Raw genomic sequence first — 18,389 nt, 5'->3', positions numbered from 1 at the left:
TACACAACTTGTGGTCCATGTGAACTTGAAATACAGGATCAACAACCGTGTAAAATCAAAAAGTATGAAAACAATGCAAGTAAATGTGGGAGTGCCGAGAAAAATCTAATGCAACCAGTCTCAGGGAATCTACTTCCTAGATGTTGATGATCTTTTCATCTGGTTTGACTGTGCCAAAAAATCAGGAAGTACGCTATGTGTTCATAGAAAAATCCACTCAAGTGTAATTTGAAAACACTTTTAAATTAATGCAGAGCACAGTGTGGGTAAACGTCTTTTATTTCATGGAAAAAGGTGAGGAAGGTTAGCTCTGTGGTGGAGATGGAGCTAAATAGTAGCAGTGAGTGACGGAGCAGAGGAGGAAATGAAAGCTCAAAGCCATCATAAATAATCCCTCTAATCTTTCCGTGTGCAGCCGAGGAAGATAAGAAGAATGTTCAGCCACCCCCCCCCCCCCCCCCACAACTCACAGCTAGACAACAGTTGCAAAACACAAACACACACAAACACGCAAACATCCTGAATATTTTTCTTCTTTGTGCTCTGGTGCGTCCTCATGTTCCACTGACTGCTTCTATGAACTCCAACCTGTCTTTCCAGTTTCCCAAGTGTTGTCTGAACATTTCTGCTTTCATGAGTCCTCTTGTCACCAGTGTGTTCACAATGAAGCGCCGAAGAAAGCACGTGTCACGTGTCATCCTCTGACAGTCAGTTGTTGAGCGCATTCTTCTTAACTTCTTAATGCAGTACACCTTTCTACTACATTTTCTCATTATTTATAAAGACCATCTCGGAGGCATGCAGCTCACTAACCTTTGCAAATGAACGTGACTCAGATACAATAATGAATCACTGTAGAGACACATCATAGGGTTTCATTTTGCTCCTGTCACTAATACTGAAAACTGTCAGTAACTGAATATCCCTGCTGACGGAGTGACGTGCCAAAGGTTTCAGGTTTGGCGTCATTAGGATCCCTGACCAGGATGTAGAGCACCTACCACATGTCCCAGATGTTAGTCTTGTCAATGACATTATTGTCCATGTGGGTGTGTGTTTGCTTGGAGTAGACAATGCAAATAGCAGTTAAATAAAGTGGATACAGAGGCTTAGTTTTGTTCATCATTTTATTAAGACCATAGAGATGATTTTAAAAATGGATAAATTATAGCTTATACTTGTTTGTATGTATTTTAAATATAAACAACAATAATAAAAATTACACAATATATTCATTTTCTTCTTTTGCATTGATTTAAATTGAAAATGTCATTGATTCATTCACTTTCTACTGCTTTCCCGCCTGCATGGGAGTTGCTGGAGCCTTTCCCAGCTTGCTATGGGCGAGGGGCGGGGTACACCCCGAATACATCGCCAGCGCATCGCGGGGCCACACAAAGACAGACAACCATTCACACACACACACACACACTATTTCAATTAAACTGATGAAGGAATTCAAGTGAACCCGGTATTTTACAACATTTAGCTGTTAATGACAATGCATTAATAACCACTCACCTGAATATGTGATATTTGCAAAGGTCTCAGATGTCAATGCTAGACTCTATAGGAATATGTCTGATATTTAGTTGATAGGATAAAGCACAAGAACAACCGAATATCAAACATATCACACAGCCTCTAGCCAGTCAGCGCTTCAGCAGAGTGGAAAAGCCTGTGTCAGACAAGTATAATGAAACAGCAAGACAATACTTCATTATAGTATGTGTACACATGTAGAGGAAGACCTGAATGGCCTGTCCGGTACAAGAGGGATAGAGCAGAGGATAAGTTCCTGAAGGCAGAGATATCTGTGACTCCAACTGCTTCCAGAGAGACAGGGTTACTTGCAAACAGTGGACAGCAAAAATAAAATGGGAGAAGCTGGATTTATCCAAATAAATCTCACCATGCCTCCACTCAGTCGCACATACGAATACAAATGTGAGTATACTTACCAATTCCCTTTATCCACACACAGCACCAAAATAATAATAAAACCTCTTAAAGCAAGTGTTCAAATTAAGGGTGTGTTAAGTGTGTGCTGTTAAGAGTGTGTAAGCGTGTGAGCAGTCCCTCTGTGTGACAGCATTTATATATACAACCCTGTGAGTTTGGGGGGCGCCACTTACTCTCTGTGTTTCAGAAACACACATACCGCATGTAATTAGAGGCATATTGATCATCTGCTCTGGCCTGCAGCCTTTCCTCTCTACAGTATCCTAATCAATAGGTTTGATGTTCATCCTTCTGGAAGCTGCCTCTCCCTCTCGCTCACACACACACACACCCCCACACACACACACACATGACCATGAACACAAAGTCAAATAGCTTTTAGTTATATCGTGCAGGTAGGACAAGCGTGATCACACAAGTCACCTCAATTCACTAATTTCAAAGCTATCCAATGACTGAGGTCTCAAATGTTATTATTACCTGCTATAGTCTTCTGTCGCTTAATTCATTTATTATTATTTCATATTTAATTTATTTGTTGCCTGTCACTTCACCTATACTTGTATAAAAGGTACAAATAATGTTTATTACATTATTATTAACATTATGAAATGGGTATTTTAAAACAAAAACACAATTATTTTTCTGTTCTTTCAATAACCTGCTTGATCAAAAATAATAATAATCCAAATTACATCAAATCCTGTTTGTTTTTTGGGATTTACTTGTGGGGGTTTTCTTCAATTTGAAGATCAGACACACATCATTGTCACAAACCAGCCTACACTATACTAACAGTGGTAACATCTGTGTTTACTCAGTAATTCATCAGTAATAATAATACCTTAACTGTGGACTCTATTGCTCTATTGGATAGTGAGTATTTCTAAAATAGAGCTACTTTAACTTGGATGAAATTAAAACCTGTCTTTGTGTGTTTTGCATGTTTTGAGCACTTTTGTCAGTATGAAAAAACTAACAGCATGTAGATGGACGCAGTACTATTCTGAACCTCAATTGAAAGTGTGGTAAAAGACAGTTTCCTTCAGTAACCATCATTGTAAAGGTTTTGTTGAATAATCTTTTTTTTTTTTATTGTAATGCATTTATAGATACTATCCACATATCGTACATAATCAAGATGACCCCTGTCTGTCAAGATGACCTCTGATTATTGGCATGACTATTGATGATATTCTCACTCCATCCATGTGGCGTAGTGTGGGACTGTAACACATGTTGACTTCACATCGCTAGCCAGTCATACTGGTCCATGAAGGACACTGCCAACTAAGGGTGCGGTTCAACTTTTGTTAGTATGAAAGAAGGAGGTGTAGAATAGGTGCAGAATTGAAAGATTGACATCGTGCTCTGCTTCCTGAATACATCATTATTGTTAAAGCAAAGGTATGTTACGTTTTCAATCTATTGTTTCTACAATACAGTGTCTGGAAGCACTTTTAATGACGCCATAGAGACGGAATGCCACACTCTACTGTTCCCCTATCCTGTCCTGCTATGACCCTGACCTTGTGAGCCAATTGGGGCAGAATGATAGTCCTTTGATTGCTTAATTGTGAGCCTGGGGGAAGTATTTTAATCCCCAACAGATCAATGGCAACAAATTCTTTCTTTTAATTGAATAGAAAGTGAAAAAATAAGATAAATGTATTTGAAATAGAATAGAATTTTATTAAAAATATTCAATGAATCTGATTCTGCCAAGCTTTTTCACTTACATACCATAGAGATCTAAACCTTTTTGAAAAATTGTATTCATCAAATATAATAATAGTAAGATGCCTTGTCAATCAGTTTTACTGATGCATGTCGACACCCGATTGGCTGTTAAGGATGCAGCGCTAAAAAAGGCTGTTATGTCAAACTGAGAGATGTAAGTTCATTTGCTTGTAACATCTAGTGGACTTGAGGTGTTTGTAAACATGGGAAGATGGTCGCAGAGAAGAAAAGTTGAAGAATTCAGATTTTTATATGTAAAAAAAAAAAGCTTTAAGTCCATGATGGACACACAGTGATCATATAATACATGGGGATACAATTCTTGCACCATTATATTAGCAAGAATGATGACAAATACAAACAGAAAAAAAAAAAGAATAAAAGGTAAAATACAGTTATTATCTCAATGGAAGGAATCTACATTTGATCATTTGAAGCTTGTACTGAGGAAAAATAGCACCACTGCCTCACAACAAGAAGGTTCTGTGTTCTGGGTCCAGCTGAGGTCTTGGGTCCTTCCTTTGAGCGTTTATGTTCTTCCAGAGTCTGCTCAGGTTCCATCTGCATAGTCAGACATACAGGCAACATATAATGTAGCCGCTAAACAACTTGTGTATGCATTCTCCTGCCCATTGGCAGTTGGGATGTGCTCCACCCCAACCCCGCGACGCTGCACGCGATCGGGCATACAAAGATGGATGGATACAGGATATTGCCTATAAATGACATATCTTCTGAAATATTGTGGAATATTCCTGAAGCAACAAAACTAGTTTTGTGTATGGCTGTAAACGCTTCTGTATTTTGTTTAGTTTATCCTGCAGATCTTCATCCATTAAAAAAAAAAAAATCAAACGCCCTTTAATGTGAAGTATTTTTATTTTATATGATTTGAATTTTACATTGAGATGAAAATTTGGTAAAAATATCCAACAGGAACTCCAATGTGTATTCCCATTTTTTTTGTCTGATTAAGATTGTTCTGTGCCATTAATATGTAAAAATGCATTTGAATGAAACCTTCCACCCCACCAGAAAGATATGATGATGCTCGACTATGAAACAGAATACAAACCACACAGCCAGCAGACGGTCAGAGAGAATGACAGAAACACTTTGGGTCCACTGATTGGTCACTGATTCTGCCTCTCTCTCTCGCTCTCTCTCGCTCTCTCACTCACACACTATCCCAGAGATAGGGTTTTATAAAACAAGGTACACTAGTCTGAGTATTAAATATTGTGTCTCTACACTACTGTATCAGTAATGTAGTTGATACATCAGTGTGAAAGATTTCACAAATTTTCCTTTTTTTTTATTCTAGCAACTTTTACGCAATTGATGTTTGATGAATATAGTGCAGTATACTGTAGAACATTTCGAGAAAATTTATGTATTTAATTTTTAATTCAATACAACCTGCAGTTTCATTGATTATCTACACAACAGTATAAAAACTCATTCTAATTATTTCCACTTCTACTAATGCTAAAATTAAAGATTTGATACACGTGAAAACAATCCAATTTCATTTAAAAGATGCTGCAAAACATATACCATTTTATTAAAATAAGATTTTCTTCTTTTTGTCATAAATTGAAACTCAGTGCAGCTGAGTCACAATCCCATTGACAGAAAACAAAGTGAGGAGTTAGTGAACTGCTGAAGCCAACCAGCATAACATTTTTGCATTGTGAAATAAGCTGTTTATTACAAAACCTTTTCCAAAAACACACGGGTACAAAAATAAATGACCCACAACAAAACGTTTTCATTCATCACTTGGCTGCATAAATAAGACATTTTGCCCTTTCCTGTCCAACATGACAAGAGATCTGCAAACCAATGTGCTTTCTTTAAAATAGATGAAAGAACTCAGCTCTTCTTCTCTTCTCTGGTTTAGACTCCTCTTGTTAATGAGCCCTCCATCCAAGCCCTCCATCCCGAGGCATCACTAGGCTCCTCTGGTTTAGGAGCCACTACATGTTACACAGGTTTTGGGGGGTTAGGGACCTGAGGAGCTGCAGGAGCCTGAGGAGCCTGAGGAGCTGCAGGGGCTGCAGGGGCTGCAGGAGCCTGAGGAGCTGCAGGGGCTGCCGGAGCCTTAGGAGCTGCAGGAGCTGCAGGGGCTGCAGGAGCCTGAGGAGCTGCAGGGGCTGCCGGAGCCTTAGGAGCTGCAGGAGCTGCAGGAGCCTGAGGAGCTGCAGGGGCTGCAGGAGCTGCAGGGGCTGCAGGAGCCTGAGGAGCTGCAGGGGCTGCAGGAGCCTTAGGAGCTGCAGGGGCTGCAGGAGCCTTAGGAGCTGCAGCGGCCTGAGATGGACAGAGGTCCCTTTAAGAGACAGAGACTTTAGTGAATGCATAGCTCTCTTCATGGATGTTTAAATACTTCTGTCAAAATTATTTTCATAGGTATTAACCATACCTGACTTTTTGTAAATCTTTCACAACGAAGGGACAAACTAAGCTCGGCTCTTGTAGTTGACTTTTCAATGTAGCCACTTCTTTTTGGCGGTCAGCCTTTTCCTTTTCATTCGAAGCTGTGAGTATTGTAGCACAACATGAGTGGAATGCTTGACAAATTAAAAGCAACTACTACTTCTGGAATCTAAACCTTCTTAGCTTCAATTGGAAGCTAAATAAATCAAATTACATTTCATCAGCAGCACATCTGATTGATAAGAACATGAACCAGTTGCTTCATGTCTTCTCTCAATCAATCAATGACACAAGAAGTCTATAAATGGGCACCTACTGTACCTTGTAGATGATTTAACGTTGTCTCTGCTGCGGCCAGCTCATCTGTTGTAGATTTCTGCAAGTGGAGGAGAGAAACTCATCATCATCATCATCAACATTGATACATGTTCTCCTTTGATATTGCGCCTATCCTCAGTGTCACATTTTTTTTTTTATTGATGTAAAATAATATTGAATTACTCTTCATCTCATTTAAAAACTCTTCCCTTTATCTGGTTGCACATTAGATCCCTTTATATTACCGGATACTTCATTTTCCCTTAAACAATGTTTATGTGTTATTATTTACAGACACACTGAGGAATACAGAGAAATCTCCTTATTCTGCTGTGAATCCACAAGATTGACTTTATAAAAACAGCGTTGTGTGGAGCAATATGTGAGAATCGATAAGCATTGTGGCGACACCTTGGCAGGTCCAGTCAGGTTAAATGGGTCACTGATCCACCTCATGCCAAATTCAGTAAGACCACCTAGAACATTGACCCTGGAACCAACTGCTATCCAGTGGAATCATGTTTGTCATCAGACGTTTACGAGTTATCCTAAAATATGATATGAAATATGACTTTCCAAGGGCAGATTATATTTCTGATTAACTTCTAACCTTTCATACATCAACATTTGAATGACTGAACCTATATTATCTATAGGCTGCATACATCTCAGTTCAACATATTTCTATTCAAACTATTAAAATCTCAGACAGTGGAAGAAAGTAAAAACAAAAAACAAAAAGTGACCAAGAATCTGAAGCTATCTGATTGGCGCAGATAAAGTCCCACCGTTTCTTTTATTGTTCCGTAATAATGTGAGCGTTGGAAGAACAATTTCTGACTTCTAGCATTGTATTTGTGACCACGGAGGGAAAATTGAACCGGTAAAACAGTATAATCGGAAAATGGCCCCTTGTAGATTCACGCCATATATTCAAGGGGCAGTAAATTAATTTATATAATCTAAACAATAAATTAGATGATACACTTGCCGTTCTGGCTCACTAGAGGAGGCCCGACCGGATTTTCCAGCAGGCTCATTTCCATACCAGGTGAAACGGGTTTGGCGCATAGCGCGCACTGAACAGGCGATAAAACCGGCGACAGCGCAAAAACATATTAATCAAAACGCCAAGTAGGAAAGCTATATTTCCAGAGCCATTGCCTTTTAAGGGCAGATAATCTATTTTCACACGACATCACTATCACTATCGCAACTTGTCTTTTCTACTCACCTTGAGTCCATCGCAGACTTCCTGCTCAGTCTTCTTCTTGTTAATTTTCTCTTCGGTCAGGTATGCTTCTGACATCATCGTTTTGATCTCAGCATCTTTCCCTTTTATCAGGTCGCCCAGACCCAATTTCTCAGCCCAATACTCGTCCAGCACATCTCCAGTCACCCGCATCTTAATGTCCAAAATCATGCTCCGCCTATCGTCTTCTATCTGCTCCCTTTTCCGTATTTTTATTAATGGCACCAAAGCCAAAGACACGAGTATAGTCACAGAAATGAAGAAGTGGACCTTCATGTTTGTGCTGCGGATGCTCTTTGTGCGAGGTAGCTGTTCTTATTGATAAGGAGATACTCCTCCTACAGGTGTCACGGCGCATCTTCTTTAACGTCCATGTGAGATTCTGGGCTGGCGCGTCTCTCCGCGCGTCCTCAGTGCGCGGCGCGTCTCTCCGCGCGTCTCTCTGGTTACACCGGTCTGCGTTTGATGGAACACAAATAAACAGACGCGCACTCACCTGCGCGTTTGGATTGGATATGCAACCCCCCCCCCCCCCCCCCCCCCGGTATGTCAACAGTAACACGCCCTTTCCGTGGAGAGTCAGGTTAGCCACGTCCTGCACATGCACCTTTCACAAACATTACAAAATAAACCAGCAAACAAAATATCTCTGTTGCGCTGAGAAGTTCTCCATAAAGCAAAACGTGTAGAAAAGGTGCCAAAAATTATTCCGATTAGTATTATTGTCATTTGATTTCACAAAGAAATTCACCATATATTAAATTAATTTTTGACTCACAGTGTCATCAGTTATTAGAATAACATACATCACACATACCTGCACTCACTGGCTTCTCTCAGTTAAAACATTAAGCAGGTACACCAACGTATTGTTGCATTTTGAAGTGCTGGATATGCCGTTAAGGTTGGTAAATATTACCTTTTATGTGTTTTAAGTGGATTAACGTTGAAATGAAATGTTGACATTTCTCAATACTGGTTCGGAAAAATTCACGTTGAATATTTCTTTATTATTTTTCAGATGTTCATTGTTCTTTTTAAACCTTGACATGAACAGCAGACTTCGTGAGGGGGAAAAAGTACATGGAGATAAACTGTAACTAAACTGATAAAAGGTCAATCTGAGCGACGCTATGACAAAACATCAAAAAGCACCTTATGATTTTCGTTTTTAATATAGACATTATGACAAATGACACTGACATAGACAGGCCTATTTGCATTTTCAAAGATTTATTACATTTTATACGACTTTGTTAATACTACGGCTCTCCTCATCACGTCACATCGCAATCCTGGCAATTTTGTCATTGTTTTTTTTTATTTAAATACGACGTTATTAGGACTCCTAATAGTAGATCCATTTACCGTTAAAAATATTCCTATTTAAAGATTGAGAATCTGCTGACGTCCATGCAGACAATGGGGGCAGATCAGTGACATGCAGGTAAATGAGTGGATCACCACGCCCAGCCTGCTGAGCAGGTAGAGCAGCTCGATTCTCCAGCTGCGCCAGTCAGTCGCACCTGCGGAGAGAAGCTGGAGGAGACGACCGTGAACGCGTGAACCGCGGCAGCCCCGGGACCAGTCGTCGACCCCCCCCCCCCCCCCCCCGCGCTGACCCCCCTCATCGCTCCTCATCTGGATCACAATGAAGTTCTCCGCCGTCATCCTCGTCCTGAGCGCCACCGTGATGGCTGCTATGATTTTCCAGGCCGTTCGTCAGGAACTGGACCTGCAAAACTCCAAAATCCGCATGGCGGAGAACGTGGAGGAGGTGAACAGGAAAGAGGAAGCCATTGAAGACGCGAAAAAGAGCGTGACCGAACTGAAGACGACGCTGGCGGGACTTAACCTGAAGTGGGACGAGTTGAAGAAGGGGAAGGAAGACGCTGAAAAAACAACAGCTGCGTTTGACAAAGGCCTGCGGACCTGTAACACAGAAAAGGCGAGAGAGAGAGAGAGAGAGAGAGAGAGAGGGAGACACCGCGCAGTTGTTTTAACGCTGTTTACATTAAATACGGGAGCATATCGCTTTTCAGGATGCACATATTGATTTGGTAGTGTCGTCTTGCTTCCTATGAAGCTATATCCAAATATTTGATTGTTCTCACCTCCTTTTTTTATTCTCTCCCCCTGTTGGTCTGTCTGCTCACATACTTTCACCTGTTCCTTTTATTAGGAAAATGCTCGGATGAAGAAGACAAACATCGAGGAGGCTATTTCTAAACTCAAAGGTAAGTCTGATTTCTTTTTCCACCTTTTAATATACAGTAAGAACATGCTTTTATTCTAAAACTAACCTGGATTGGGAAAACTTGAACAAAGGTTCAAAGACTGGTTTGGAGATGAGTTTTGTCAGTAAAGAACCTATCTAAGAAGACAATGGGATAATAAAAAAAAAGTTGAACTGGCCTTCCAGGCTCCCATCAGCCTTCTGGTTTCTTGTTCAAATTTCCACCGGCCCAAAAGCCTCTTGTCATAAACTTATGAATCAGACACAGCGTCTAGTTCTACTGCACGCATTATTATGCTGCAATACATTTTCATTAAAATCAGAATCAGAATCAGAAGTGGTTTATTGCCATTGTCAGTGAGGGTTCACAGACTAGGAATGTTTCTCGGTGAAGTCGTGCTACATCTAACATTAATGACAAAATACAAAGACCATACAAGTACAGACACATCAGCAGCAGCCGGAGTGGTTACACAGATGTGTACTAGCAGCAGTATACTAGCATCATCACGCAGTGCAAATGGAACCGTGCAAGAAGATTTCTGCACATTGCAATCTGTGCTTGATGTTAAAGATACAGAAAATGCTTTCTGCTGTTTTTCCTACTCTTCATTTATTAGGTATATTATGATATACCTAATAATAATAGTATATTAAACTTTCAGAAAATGCTTTAATGGTTAGAATTTTTTTCTGCTTTTCTGCAAATCAAGCATTTATTATCACGCAAAAGTGAAAATTCTTACATTTGTCCACTTTCTGCAATATATATATATATTTTCTACATTGTGCTTTATTTTCAGCTGATCACAGTGCAGCTCAAGCAAAGGACCAAGAGACGCTTGCTAAATTAAAGGAAGGGATTATGGAGCGAGACCGAAAAATTTGTACCTTTGCAGATTTAACCAAAAAGGAAGCAAAGTAAGATTTGAAATTTCCATTTGCATCTTTAGTGTAAGATAATCAAGAATATCAGTACCCCCCCCCCATAGAACTTGCAGTTTAAAATCACCTAGAAGATCCACAACTATAGAAGAAATAATGCAAAGCAACCTTATGACATCTGGACATAGCTCATTATGTTAATATTCTATGTCTTTCTTTTTTTCAGAGATCTGTGCGGTGCCATTGGAGTTTTAAATTAAAATCAGCCTGGAAACAAAGATTGTTTTTTTGGTCTAAAAATGTTACTTTTTTTTTTACTATTTACTTCTCCTGACAAATTTTAAATATAGGGAAAAGGGAAAGTGTTTCATGGTTTTATGTATTTTGTGGATTGTGCCGGCTGTTTAAAACGTGTTTTGATACTGGGGAAAATAGCTTTTAATATTATTAAAAAATACAGGGAAATGGTTATTCTTGTGTGGAGATGAATGGCAATGGTGGAATTAGCATGGAAAATGAGCACAAAGCAACAAAAAATGTTTCACATGGTTGAGTTTATTTGCCTTAATTGACACATTCTGAGACATGATATCAAACATGATAGAGATGTTGATGCTGAAACAAAATGTTGTACAATCCTGTGTGTAGCTTCTGTGTAAAAATGGTTCACTTTACTGCATAATTTATTTTAGTTAACTGAGGTAGATAATTGTTTCAAAAAAATAAATATTTGCTGTGAATTCAATGAACTTTAAATTAACTTGAGAAATTAAGTTATTAACCTGAAGCTAATTCTTTTAATCAGCAAAAAGACTTAACCGTAAATTAGAACTCATGTTTAGGAGTCTACAGCAGTCCAACTGCTGGTCCTTAAATACTTCCTGCAATGGTTTTAGTAATGTCTTGTTTGCTTAGTAGTATGTGACATGACATCATAAATCCATATATGGCTCATTAAGGTTATAAAATCAGTGTCATGAGCTCAATGCTTTGCAAGATGCCCTGTGTAAATTTTGTAAAGGAATATCAGATATTTCATGTAATTCTGTTTGTTGAAATCCAATGTACCAAAAAGCTATAGTTATCTCAAGGCAAACATTTACCATGTCAGGCCATAGCCATAATTGTTTAACTTAATTAGCCCCAATTGATGACCAATGGCGTTTGACATGAACCACAGTGGCACGTCCTTCTACCGCCCCCTGCAGGGCGAAATGAATGAGTGTGACGTTTTTACAGCTGGACTCTGAACCGTCCTTCGGTTCACCTTTGGAGAAGTGTTCATACATTGTGAAGTATTGTGAGTAAATTAAGTGTGTTACAAAAATACTAGAATTTTGTTTAATTTTTTATTATTATTAATGAATACAATTAAAACAGTTGTTTCAACAGTAGAAACTCGGGATGGTAAACCTCTAGTTTTTTTGATGATTTTATTTAACTGTCTCAACCTTCGTGTCTTAATGTCTTAATTTTTATTTTTTATGTTTGCTATAACAGCAGTGTGAATTGAGTTTCCTGTATAATCATGTATTTTTGGCAATTTGTTGTTTTAGTCAAATTCTATTCACCTGATCGGTCTTTACAAACATATATTAATCATATTAACATCACATTTTGAATTTTGTACATATTTTAAAAAATAAATTACATTGGAAAGAGGATTTTATGTATCAGAGATATCGTTATTAGCCAATGACAGTGACAGATGGGAATCACGTGACCCTCCCTCATTGTGAGCTAAACATGCTCAAATGTTACGAAGGAGTTCTTCACTTCGACACTCTCGTAACTTCTAGCTCCTGCTCGGTAAAAAACAAAAACAAAAAGCTCTTCTATCAGACTGCTCGTCATTAAGCGCCATGCAGACGGCAAGCCGGCTCGGCCGAAGACTCGAGGGCTTCCGGCGCCTCGGCTCGGTGTCACCCGTAACGAGTCCTCTCAGCCGCCGGCCGACCAACATAACCTTCGTCCGGACCAGGAGGGTGGGTGCGCCGTGATCTGTTTCGGATATATTAAATGCAATGGCTGCTCATTTGTATATCCTGCATGCATTGCATTTCTCATGTCAGTAGTGTTTTTTTTTTTATGTGATAAGATTTAGGTGTTGGGTGCTCCTGTGAAAGCACTGCAAGTTTAAATTCGGCATCCGTCCATATTAATCCCCCCCCCTACATATTAATCATTGCTAAATAATCTGATTATATATTTTTGGTTTATCTGAGGTTTATTTAGCAATATGCGCTCATCTGACCAGTAGTTAGTGGTGGTGTTCAGGTGGCCTACTTTATTCCATCCTTTTTAATGATATTGTAGCGATCGCGCGAGACCACGTGAGGCGCAATGCATCATGGGAGTGACTGGGTTGTGCTTGTTGACACAAGCTCGATTCCAGTGCGGTTCTTCTCCTTGAGCTCGCTACAATATGAACAAAGTGCAGATATACTAAGGCGTTAATTATGTCCCAGAGAGGAACATCAGGAACATTTACGTCAGGAAACTGAGAATCCTGCAAACGGCGGAGTTTATGTTGTTTTTGGAAGAATTATTGTAATCCCTGTATCCCCGTTCCACAGGCGCAGACAACATCCTATTATTCCAAACCGAGGGACCTGAGCTTGCCGAACTCCTCATGGGGCTCAGAAATGATGAGGTCGTATGAGCATTATAACAGCCAGTGTGAAGTGGAGCTGGAGGGCGGAGGGAAACGGGAAGGGCCGTGGAGGAGACTGCCCAGCTATGATCGCTTCTCCAAGGAACGTCCAGGTGAGTTTAAACTAGAAGAATAATATTTGGGTTTATGTGATATTTGGGTGCCAGTCCGTTTGTCCTGTTTTGTTCTCGTTGCATGCCCGAAAACAGTAAAACATTTACTGTTTTTTTTCTTTAAACAAAGCTTTCTACACGTAACAAGTACTTGTGTGTTGCCATTCAGGCCTGTTTGTTTCGTCTATTTCCATGGTTACAAAGTCAACTTAGATTCTGGTTATTTCATGCTTGTTGGCCACAAATAGATTATTTCTGACAATGGGATCCATCGCCTGCATCTTTTGTATTGCTTTTATTATATTTGAGCAAAAATGTCATGAGAGCTTTTGTGTTCTTCATTTCAGGTAGATCGAGTTCTACTAAGACAATCCTGCCAAAAGCACGTTTTTATATCCGCAACATCAGAGAGCTGGGGGCAGCGTTTGAATTTGTTATCTTTGACAACACTGAGGAGCAGAAATGTGTGGGGATTTTCCAATGTGGACATCTTCTGGAGGGGCCGCCAGGGTGAGATCGCTGTTTTTGTGTGCGTGCAGACAATTTGTTGCATGAATTTGCATATAAATGCATTATATTTTTACATACTATTCCTCCTCACTCCATCATGTTAAGACCACAGGAATGTATATCTTGAATACATTTTACATTTAATAAGATGTTGTTTGCATATACATGAGTTCGGGGTGCCTTTGGGGAGAATCTGGAATCTGAAGATGAATCTGTTTTCATTCCAACTACCGGTACATTGACGATTTCCACAAAACCATACTTTTAAACGGTGAATAACTAAACTGCAGTATGTGTGTGTTTCCAGACATGTCCACGGGGGTGCAACAGCTACTATGGTTGACACTGTGATAGGGATTCACGCTAATCGCCTGTCTGGCCCCTCTGTGACTGTCTCCCTAAACATCAACTACTATAGGTACAGGAAGAATATATCGTACGGACCTGTGGCAGATCAAGTTTTTTTTAGATTTGAAAACTGTGCAGAATTTCTTCTCCTTGACGTATAAACTTTGGTGACATATCTCCCATCTATTGGAGAGGTGCCTTTTGAGAGTAAGCATTATATTTACTTATATTTTATACTGAAAATGTATTTGAATATGTAACTTTTTTATCAGCTAATGCAACAAGAAAGTAATTAACAGGGACAAAGTTAATAACTGGCAGCATGGTGGACCAGTGGGTGGCGCTGTTGCCTCACAGCAAGAAGGTCCTTGGTTTGATTCCGCCTGGGGGCCTGCATGATCTCCTCTTGTCTATGTGACTTCCTCCTACCACCAAAAACATGTAGCTTAGGTGAATTGGTCTCTTTCTGTGTGGCCCTGCGATGAACTGGCGACTTGTCCAGGGTGTACCCAGTCTCTGTAGTCAGCTAATAACTATTTGCAGTAATGCCGCTGTTTGCCACTAATACTCTTTGGCGTTTGTCATCCATGGCCGGTTTGCCATAAATGACATTTTTCTCTTCATTAGCGTCATCCCTCTGGGAAGCACTGTGCTGATCGAATCCTCTCTGGATAAGAAGGAAGGCAGAAAAACCTTTCTGTCGTGTAAAGTGACCAACACTGATGGCTCCAAGGTGTACACAAAAACAACAGGTATTCTGCCCACATCGTATTAGGTTAGGTTCAAGTGTATTGTCATTACACATGTACAAGTACAAGGTAACGAAATGCAGTTTAGCATCTAACTAGGCTTGATATATTTGTACTTCTCTGTCGTTACTGTTCATTCATTCATTCTGTTTGAGCAGCTCTGTTCCTGGTCATGGAAATGGATCATTTAACCCAAGAGGCGTGATCCACTCATCTCCTACTGGTCATCTGAGGCCGGATTGTGGAGGCAACAGTCTGAGCAGGGATGCCCGGTCTTCTCTCTGCCCAAATACCACCTCTAGCCGTTCCAGGGGGAGCCCGAAGCGTTCCAGGCCCAACCGGGAGCATGTATTATTAGAAGTGGAGGGTCTTACTCAAACTTTACTCTGAGTGAATATTTTCTATTCTCTGATAAAGCGTTAAGAGTTGAGTTGTATACGTTTTACAGATCAGATTTGGTCAAAAAAAGAAATGTATTTGCAAAAAAAGGATCAAAGGGAAGTAAAATTGCTTTTGCTTTTAAGGTGAAATATTATCTTGCATATCAACGCATTAATAAATCTAATAATTCATGAAATAAATACATAAATGAAGGATTGGACATTTTTGTTGCCTTTTGGAGCACTGCAAAAAATAATTGTATTATATTTGAGAGCATTTCCAATAAAATGTACTCTTGAATTGCACACACTTTTACATGAATGGCCAATAAGCTCTGAGTTATCTATTAAATTAATTTGACTTCAACAGTCAGCGTTGTTTATTATCAGGTGCTGCACAATGAGTGTTTGTTTTGCAGTAAGTTGTTGGTCACAATGGGCTCATCACAGTGAATGCCTGGTGGTCTCCTAAGGGCCCCTCACATTTTCACCTCATAATTAAAGTGCGTGTGTTTTTGTACGTGTGGGCTGGCGGATGCAGGACGAATGAACTTCAGCGTATATATTTTTTTTCCTGTGAAAAGCCATGTGGTCAAGTCGGGTTTGAGGAAGCGGGTGGAGAGGGGGGAAGCGGTTTTTGACTTTCAGTTAAAACCACCTGCCACAAACTGTCCGCTCGGGCGCTTCCAGAACGGTTTTGTACTGAACGCATCTCTGATGCGGTTCTGGATCGAACAGCAGATTCAAGGTCTTTTCTTTAATCTGATATAGAGAAATGCATTTTTGAATGTGGGCATCTACAGGAATCAACAGATTATATTCAAAGATATGCTGACCACAGGTCGTAATCATATTCCAGTGATTGAAGAATTATTGAATCCATAAGTAAGTCAATGCCTCTTAGAAATAACACTCAAGTGATTTTAAAATACAACACAACTTTTTGACATATTTCAAAGAACATTTTTTATTTAAATTGGTTGTAAATCTATGTCAGGTAGGGTTTTTGTTTTAAAGAGTAGACTAATGACAAAGTTTATAGTTAATCCATACAATAATCAATATGCTGTGATAAGCCAACACTTGCATGGTATAACCTCCGATGACACACTGAGCTCCTCCCTCTCCATCTGGTTATTCACATTATAAATATATGTCAGTAATCTCTCTCTCTCCCCTGTAGTTGTGTGCTCTCTCTCCCTCTGTTTGTCCCTCTTTCTGTCTCAGTCTGCAGGTCCTTCTGTCCGTGGTGCTGCAGAACCTGGACCTGTGGCTGTCAACGCGGATGTCCCCATCACTGTAGCATTAGCATTTATTGTTTTATATAGCACCTCTTTACTCAGTGGTTTGCTCAGCAGCCTATATGTTGAAAATCACTCGATGCAGTGTAAATATATTATGTTTTTGCCTGCTCCTGCTCTCTCTGTCTCTATCACTCCCTCTCTTTGCCTCTGTCTCTCTACCTCTGCCTTTCTCAACCCAACCGGTCCAGACAGATGGCCGTCCACTATGAGCCTTAGGTTCTGTCCAAGGTTTCTACCTGATAAAAGGAAGTTTTTCTTGCTTGCTCTTGCGGAACAAGTTGGGTTCTGTCTTTCCCTGTTACACCTGCAAAGTCCCTTGAGTTAACTTTACAACTCTATTGATCTGGTGCAATAGAAATAAAAAATGAATTGAATAGAATAAATGCTGTCATAAAGTCATGCCTGAAGGGTTTCAGTCAGTAGCCTGGAGTATTAAAACACAATTGCAGTATTTAGATACTTGAAATTTGAACCTGATCACATTGTTTTGAGTAAAGTAGCCTCATAAAAAGGCAAAAAGATGGGTAGGAACTTTACATCTGTCGGAGTTCCACAGCTGAAGCGATGAGCAGGACCATGCAGTTTGCATGCAGAACAAGATTCCAGTGGTGAAAGCTCAACGTTCTGCAGTCGTGTTTCTACAACGTTGTCCTCGTTGACCACATTTGAACATCACTGTATCTGCCTCCTGCAACCAGAAGCTGGTTCTGATCAATGCCACGCCATAAGTGGCTTGTATGCCAAACAAATACAAAAGTGAGGCCCTGAAGAACTTTGAGCTGGAGGACTTCACGCTGATGCTGTGTAGACACCACTGTGTGGAGGTTGCGCCAGTCCATGAGGAGGAGGATTACTGCTGTTATCCAATGCCGATGGAGGACATTGTTGGTTTCAAAGTCACTTTTGTCCTCTTTATTTTTCTCAAAATAAAAACAGTCCTCATAAATGGATAAGAAATCAAAGTCATGTTTTCATAAGTTACACAAGCAGAAAGGTGCATTTGTGTCACATTTCTTTCCATTTATTTAGCATCACTCCCATCTGAAAGAACACGGGGTGGAAACTGCGCCCTGGATCTTGAGCGTTTCAGCAGTGACGTAGGATGAGAAGGCATATCGATTATTCATCGTTTTCGTCTGCAGTTGTTTTTCTTATTTCAGTTATTGCCGGGTATTATTAAACACGCACAGTGCATGCATTTCATGTGAAGAGCCATGCAAAGTGGTTGGAACCGGCCGCGACACTCAAACCAGCCCGTCGAGAGGGGTTTCCGTGGGCCGGGGCCCCCCGTTGTCCGTGGGGGCTTTAACGCGTCCTGCGTGTGCGTCCACTAACAGGATGGAAAGGCGCGAATTGCAGCAACCTGGCATTCCCTTTCCTGGCTGAACACTATAACGTAAAACCCGAGCCGCTGCTATTACGTAACAGCCGGTGACATAACGATCCCGCCTGAGACGGTCAGGGCGCACGGAGAGCGCACGGAGCGCGCAGGGAAAGGGGGGG

The 18,389-nt window shown here is 40.3% G+C and overlaps 3 protein-coding genes across 3 annotated transcripts; 2 read left to right on the top strand and 1 right to left on the bottom strand.

The window, feature by feature from the left end:
* Positions 1-5,688: 5,688 nt before the first annotated feature.
* Positions 5,689-8,007, bottom strand: zgc:174935 (uncharacterized protein LOC796019 homolog). Its single transcript, XM_068758106.1, has 4 exons — positions 7,691-8,007; positions 6,460-6,514; positions 6,125-6,239; positions 5,689-6,031 (listed from the first exon to the last, which is right to left on the bottom strand). The coding sequence occupies exons 1-4, from the start codon at positions 7,982-7,984 to the stop codon at positions 5,689-5,691; spliced, it is 807 nt and encodes a 268-aa protein (XP_068614207.1). The 5' UTR covers positions 7,985-8,007.
* Positions 8,008-9,363: 1,356 nt separating this feature from the next.
* Positions 9,364-12,158, top strand: si:dkey-87o1.2 (uncharacterized protein LOC796684 homolog). The gene is made up of 4 exons (XM_068754957.1): positions 9,364-9,656; positions 9,891-9,945; positions 10,748-10,865; positions 11,056-12,158. Exons 1-4 carry the CDS (start codon positions 9,402-9,404, stop codon positions 11,087-11,089), a joined length of 462 nt encoding a protein of 153 aa, XP_068611058.1. The 5' UTR covers positions 9,364-9,401; the 3' UTR covers positions 11,090-12,158.
* A 533-nt stretch (positions 12,159-12,691) lies between these two features.
* them4 (thioesterase superfamily member 4) lies at positions 12,692-15,915 on the top strand. Its single transcript, XM_068754945.1, has 6 exons — positions 12,692-12,814; positions 13,406-13,595; positions 13,943-14,105; positions 14,413-14,523; positions 15,081-15,205; positions 15,361-15,915. Exons 1-6 carry the CDS (start codon positions 12,692-12,694, stop codon positions 15,405-15,407), a joined length of 759 nt encoding a protein of 252 aa, XP_068611046.1. The 3' UTR covers positions 15,408-15,915.
* Positions 15,916-18,389: the final 2,474 nt, after the last annotated feature.

Source organism: Brachionichthys hirsutus, chromosome 3 (assembly GCF_040956055.1).
Source record: "Brachionichthys hirsutus isolate HB-005 chromosome 3, CSIRO-AGI_Bhir_v1, whole genome shotgun sequence".
NCBI classification, from domain to species: domain Eukaryota; kingdom Metazoa; phylum Chordata; class Actinopteri; order Lophiiformes; family Brachionichthyidae; genus Brachionichthys; species Brachionichthys hirsutus.
Note: the sequence above shows the minus strand (reverse complement) of the source record. Positions and strands in the feature narration are given on the sequence as shown.

Excerpts from the sequence above, each read along its gene's own strand:
- zgc:174935 (XM_068758106.1), bottom strand. The coding sequence starts at position 7,984 with ATGAAGGTCCACTTCTTCATTTCTGTGACTATACTCGTGTCTTTGGCT. Across the intron at positions 6,515-7,690 it reads AAGTCTGCGATGGACTCAAG|AAATCTACAACAGATGAGCT; the intron begins GTGAGTAGAAAA and ends CTCCACTTGCAG. Across the intron at positions 6,240-6,459 it reads AACGTTAAATCATCTACAAG|CTTCGAATGAAAAGGAAAAG; the intron begins GTACAGTAGGTG and ends CAATACTCACAG.
- si:dkey-87o1.2 (XM_068754957.1), top strand. The coding sequence starts at position 9,402 with ATGGCTGCTATGATTTTCCAGGCCGTTCGTCAGGAACTGGACCTGCAA. Across the intron at positions 9,657-9,890 it reads GGACCTGTAACACAGAAAAG|GAAAATGCTCGGATGAAGAA; the intron begins GCGAGAGAGAGA and ends TCCTTTTATTAG. Across the intron at positions 10,866-11,055 it reads TTAACCAAAAAGGAAGCAAA|AGATCTGTGCGGTGCCATTG; the intron begins GTAAGATTTGAA and ends TCTTTTTTTCAG.
- them4 (XM_068754945.1), top strand. The coding sequence starts at position 12,692 with ATGCAGACGGCAAGCCGGCTCGGCCGAAGACTCGAGGGCTTCCGGCGC. Across the intron at positions 14,524-15,080 it reads CTAAACATCAACTACTATAG|CGTCATCCCTCTGGGAAGCA; the intron begins GTACAGGAAGAA and ends TCTCTTCATTAG. Across the intron at positions 15,206-15,360 it reads GGTGTACACAAAAACAACAG|CTCTGTTCCTGGTCATGGAA; the intron begins GTATTCTGCCCA and ends CTGTTTGAGCAG.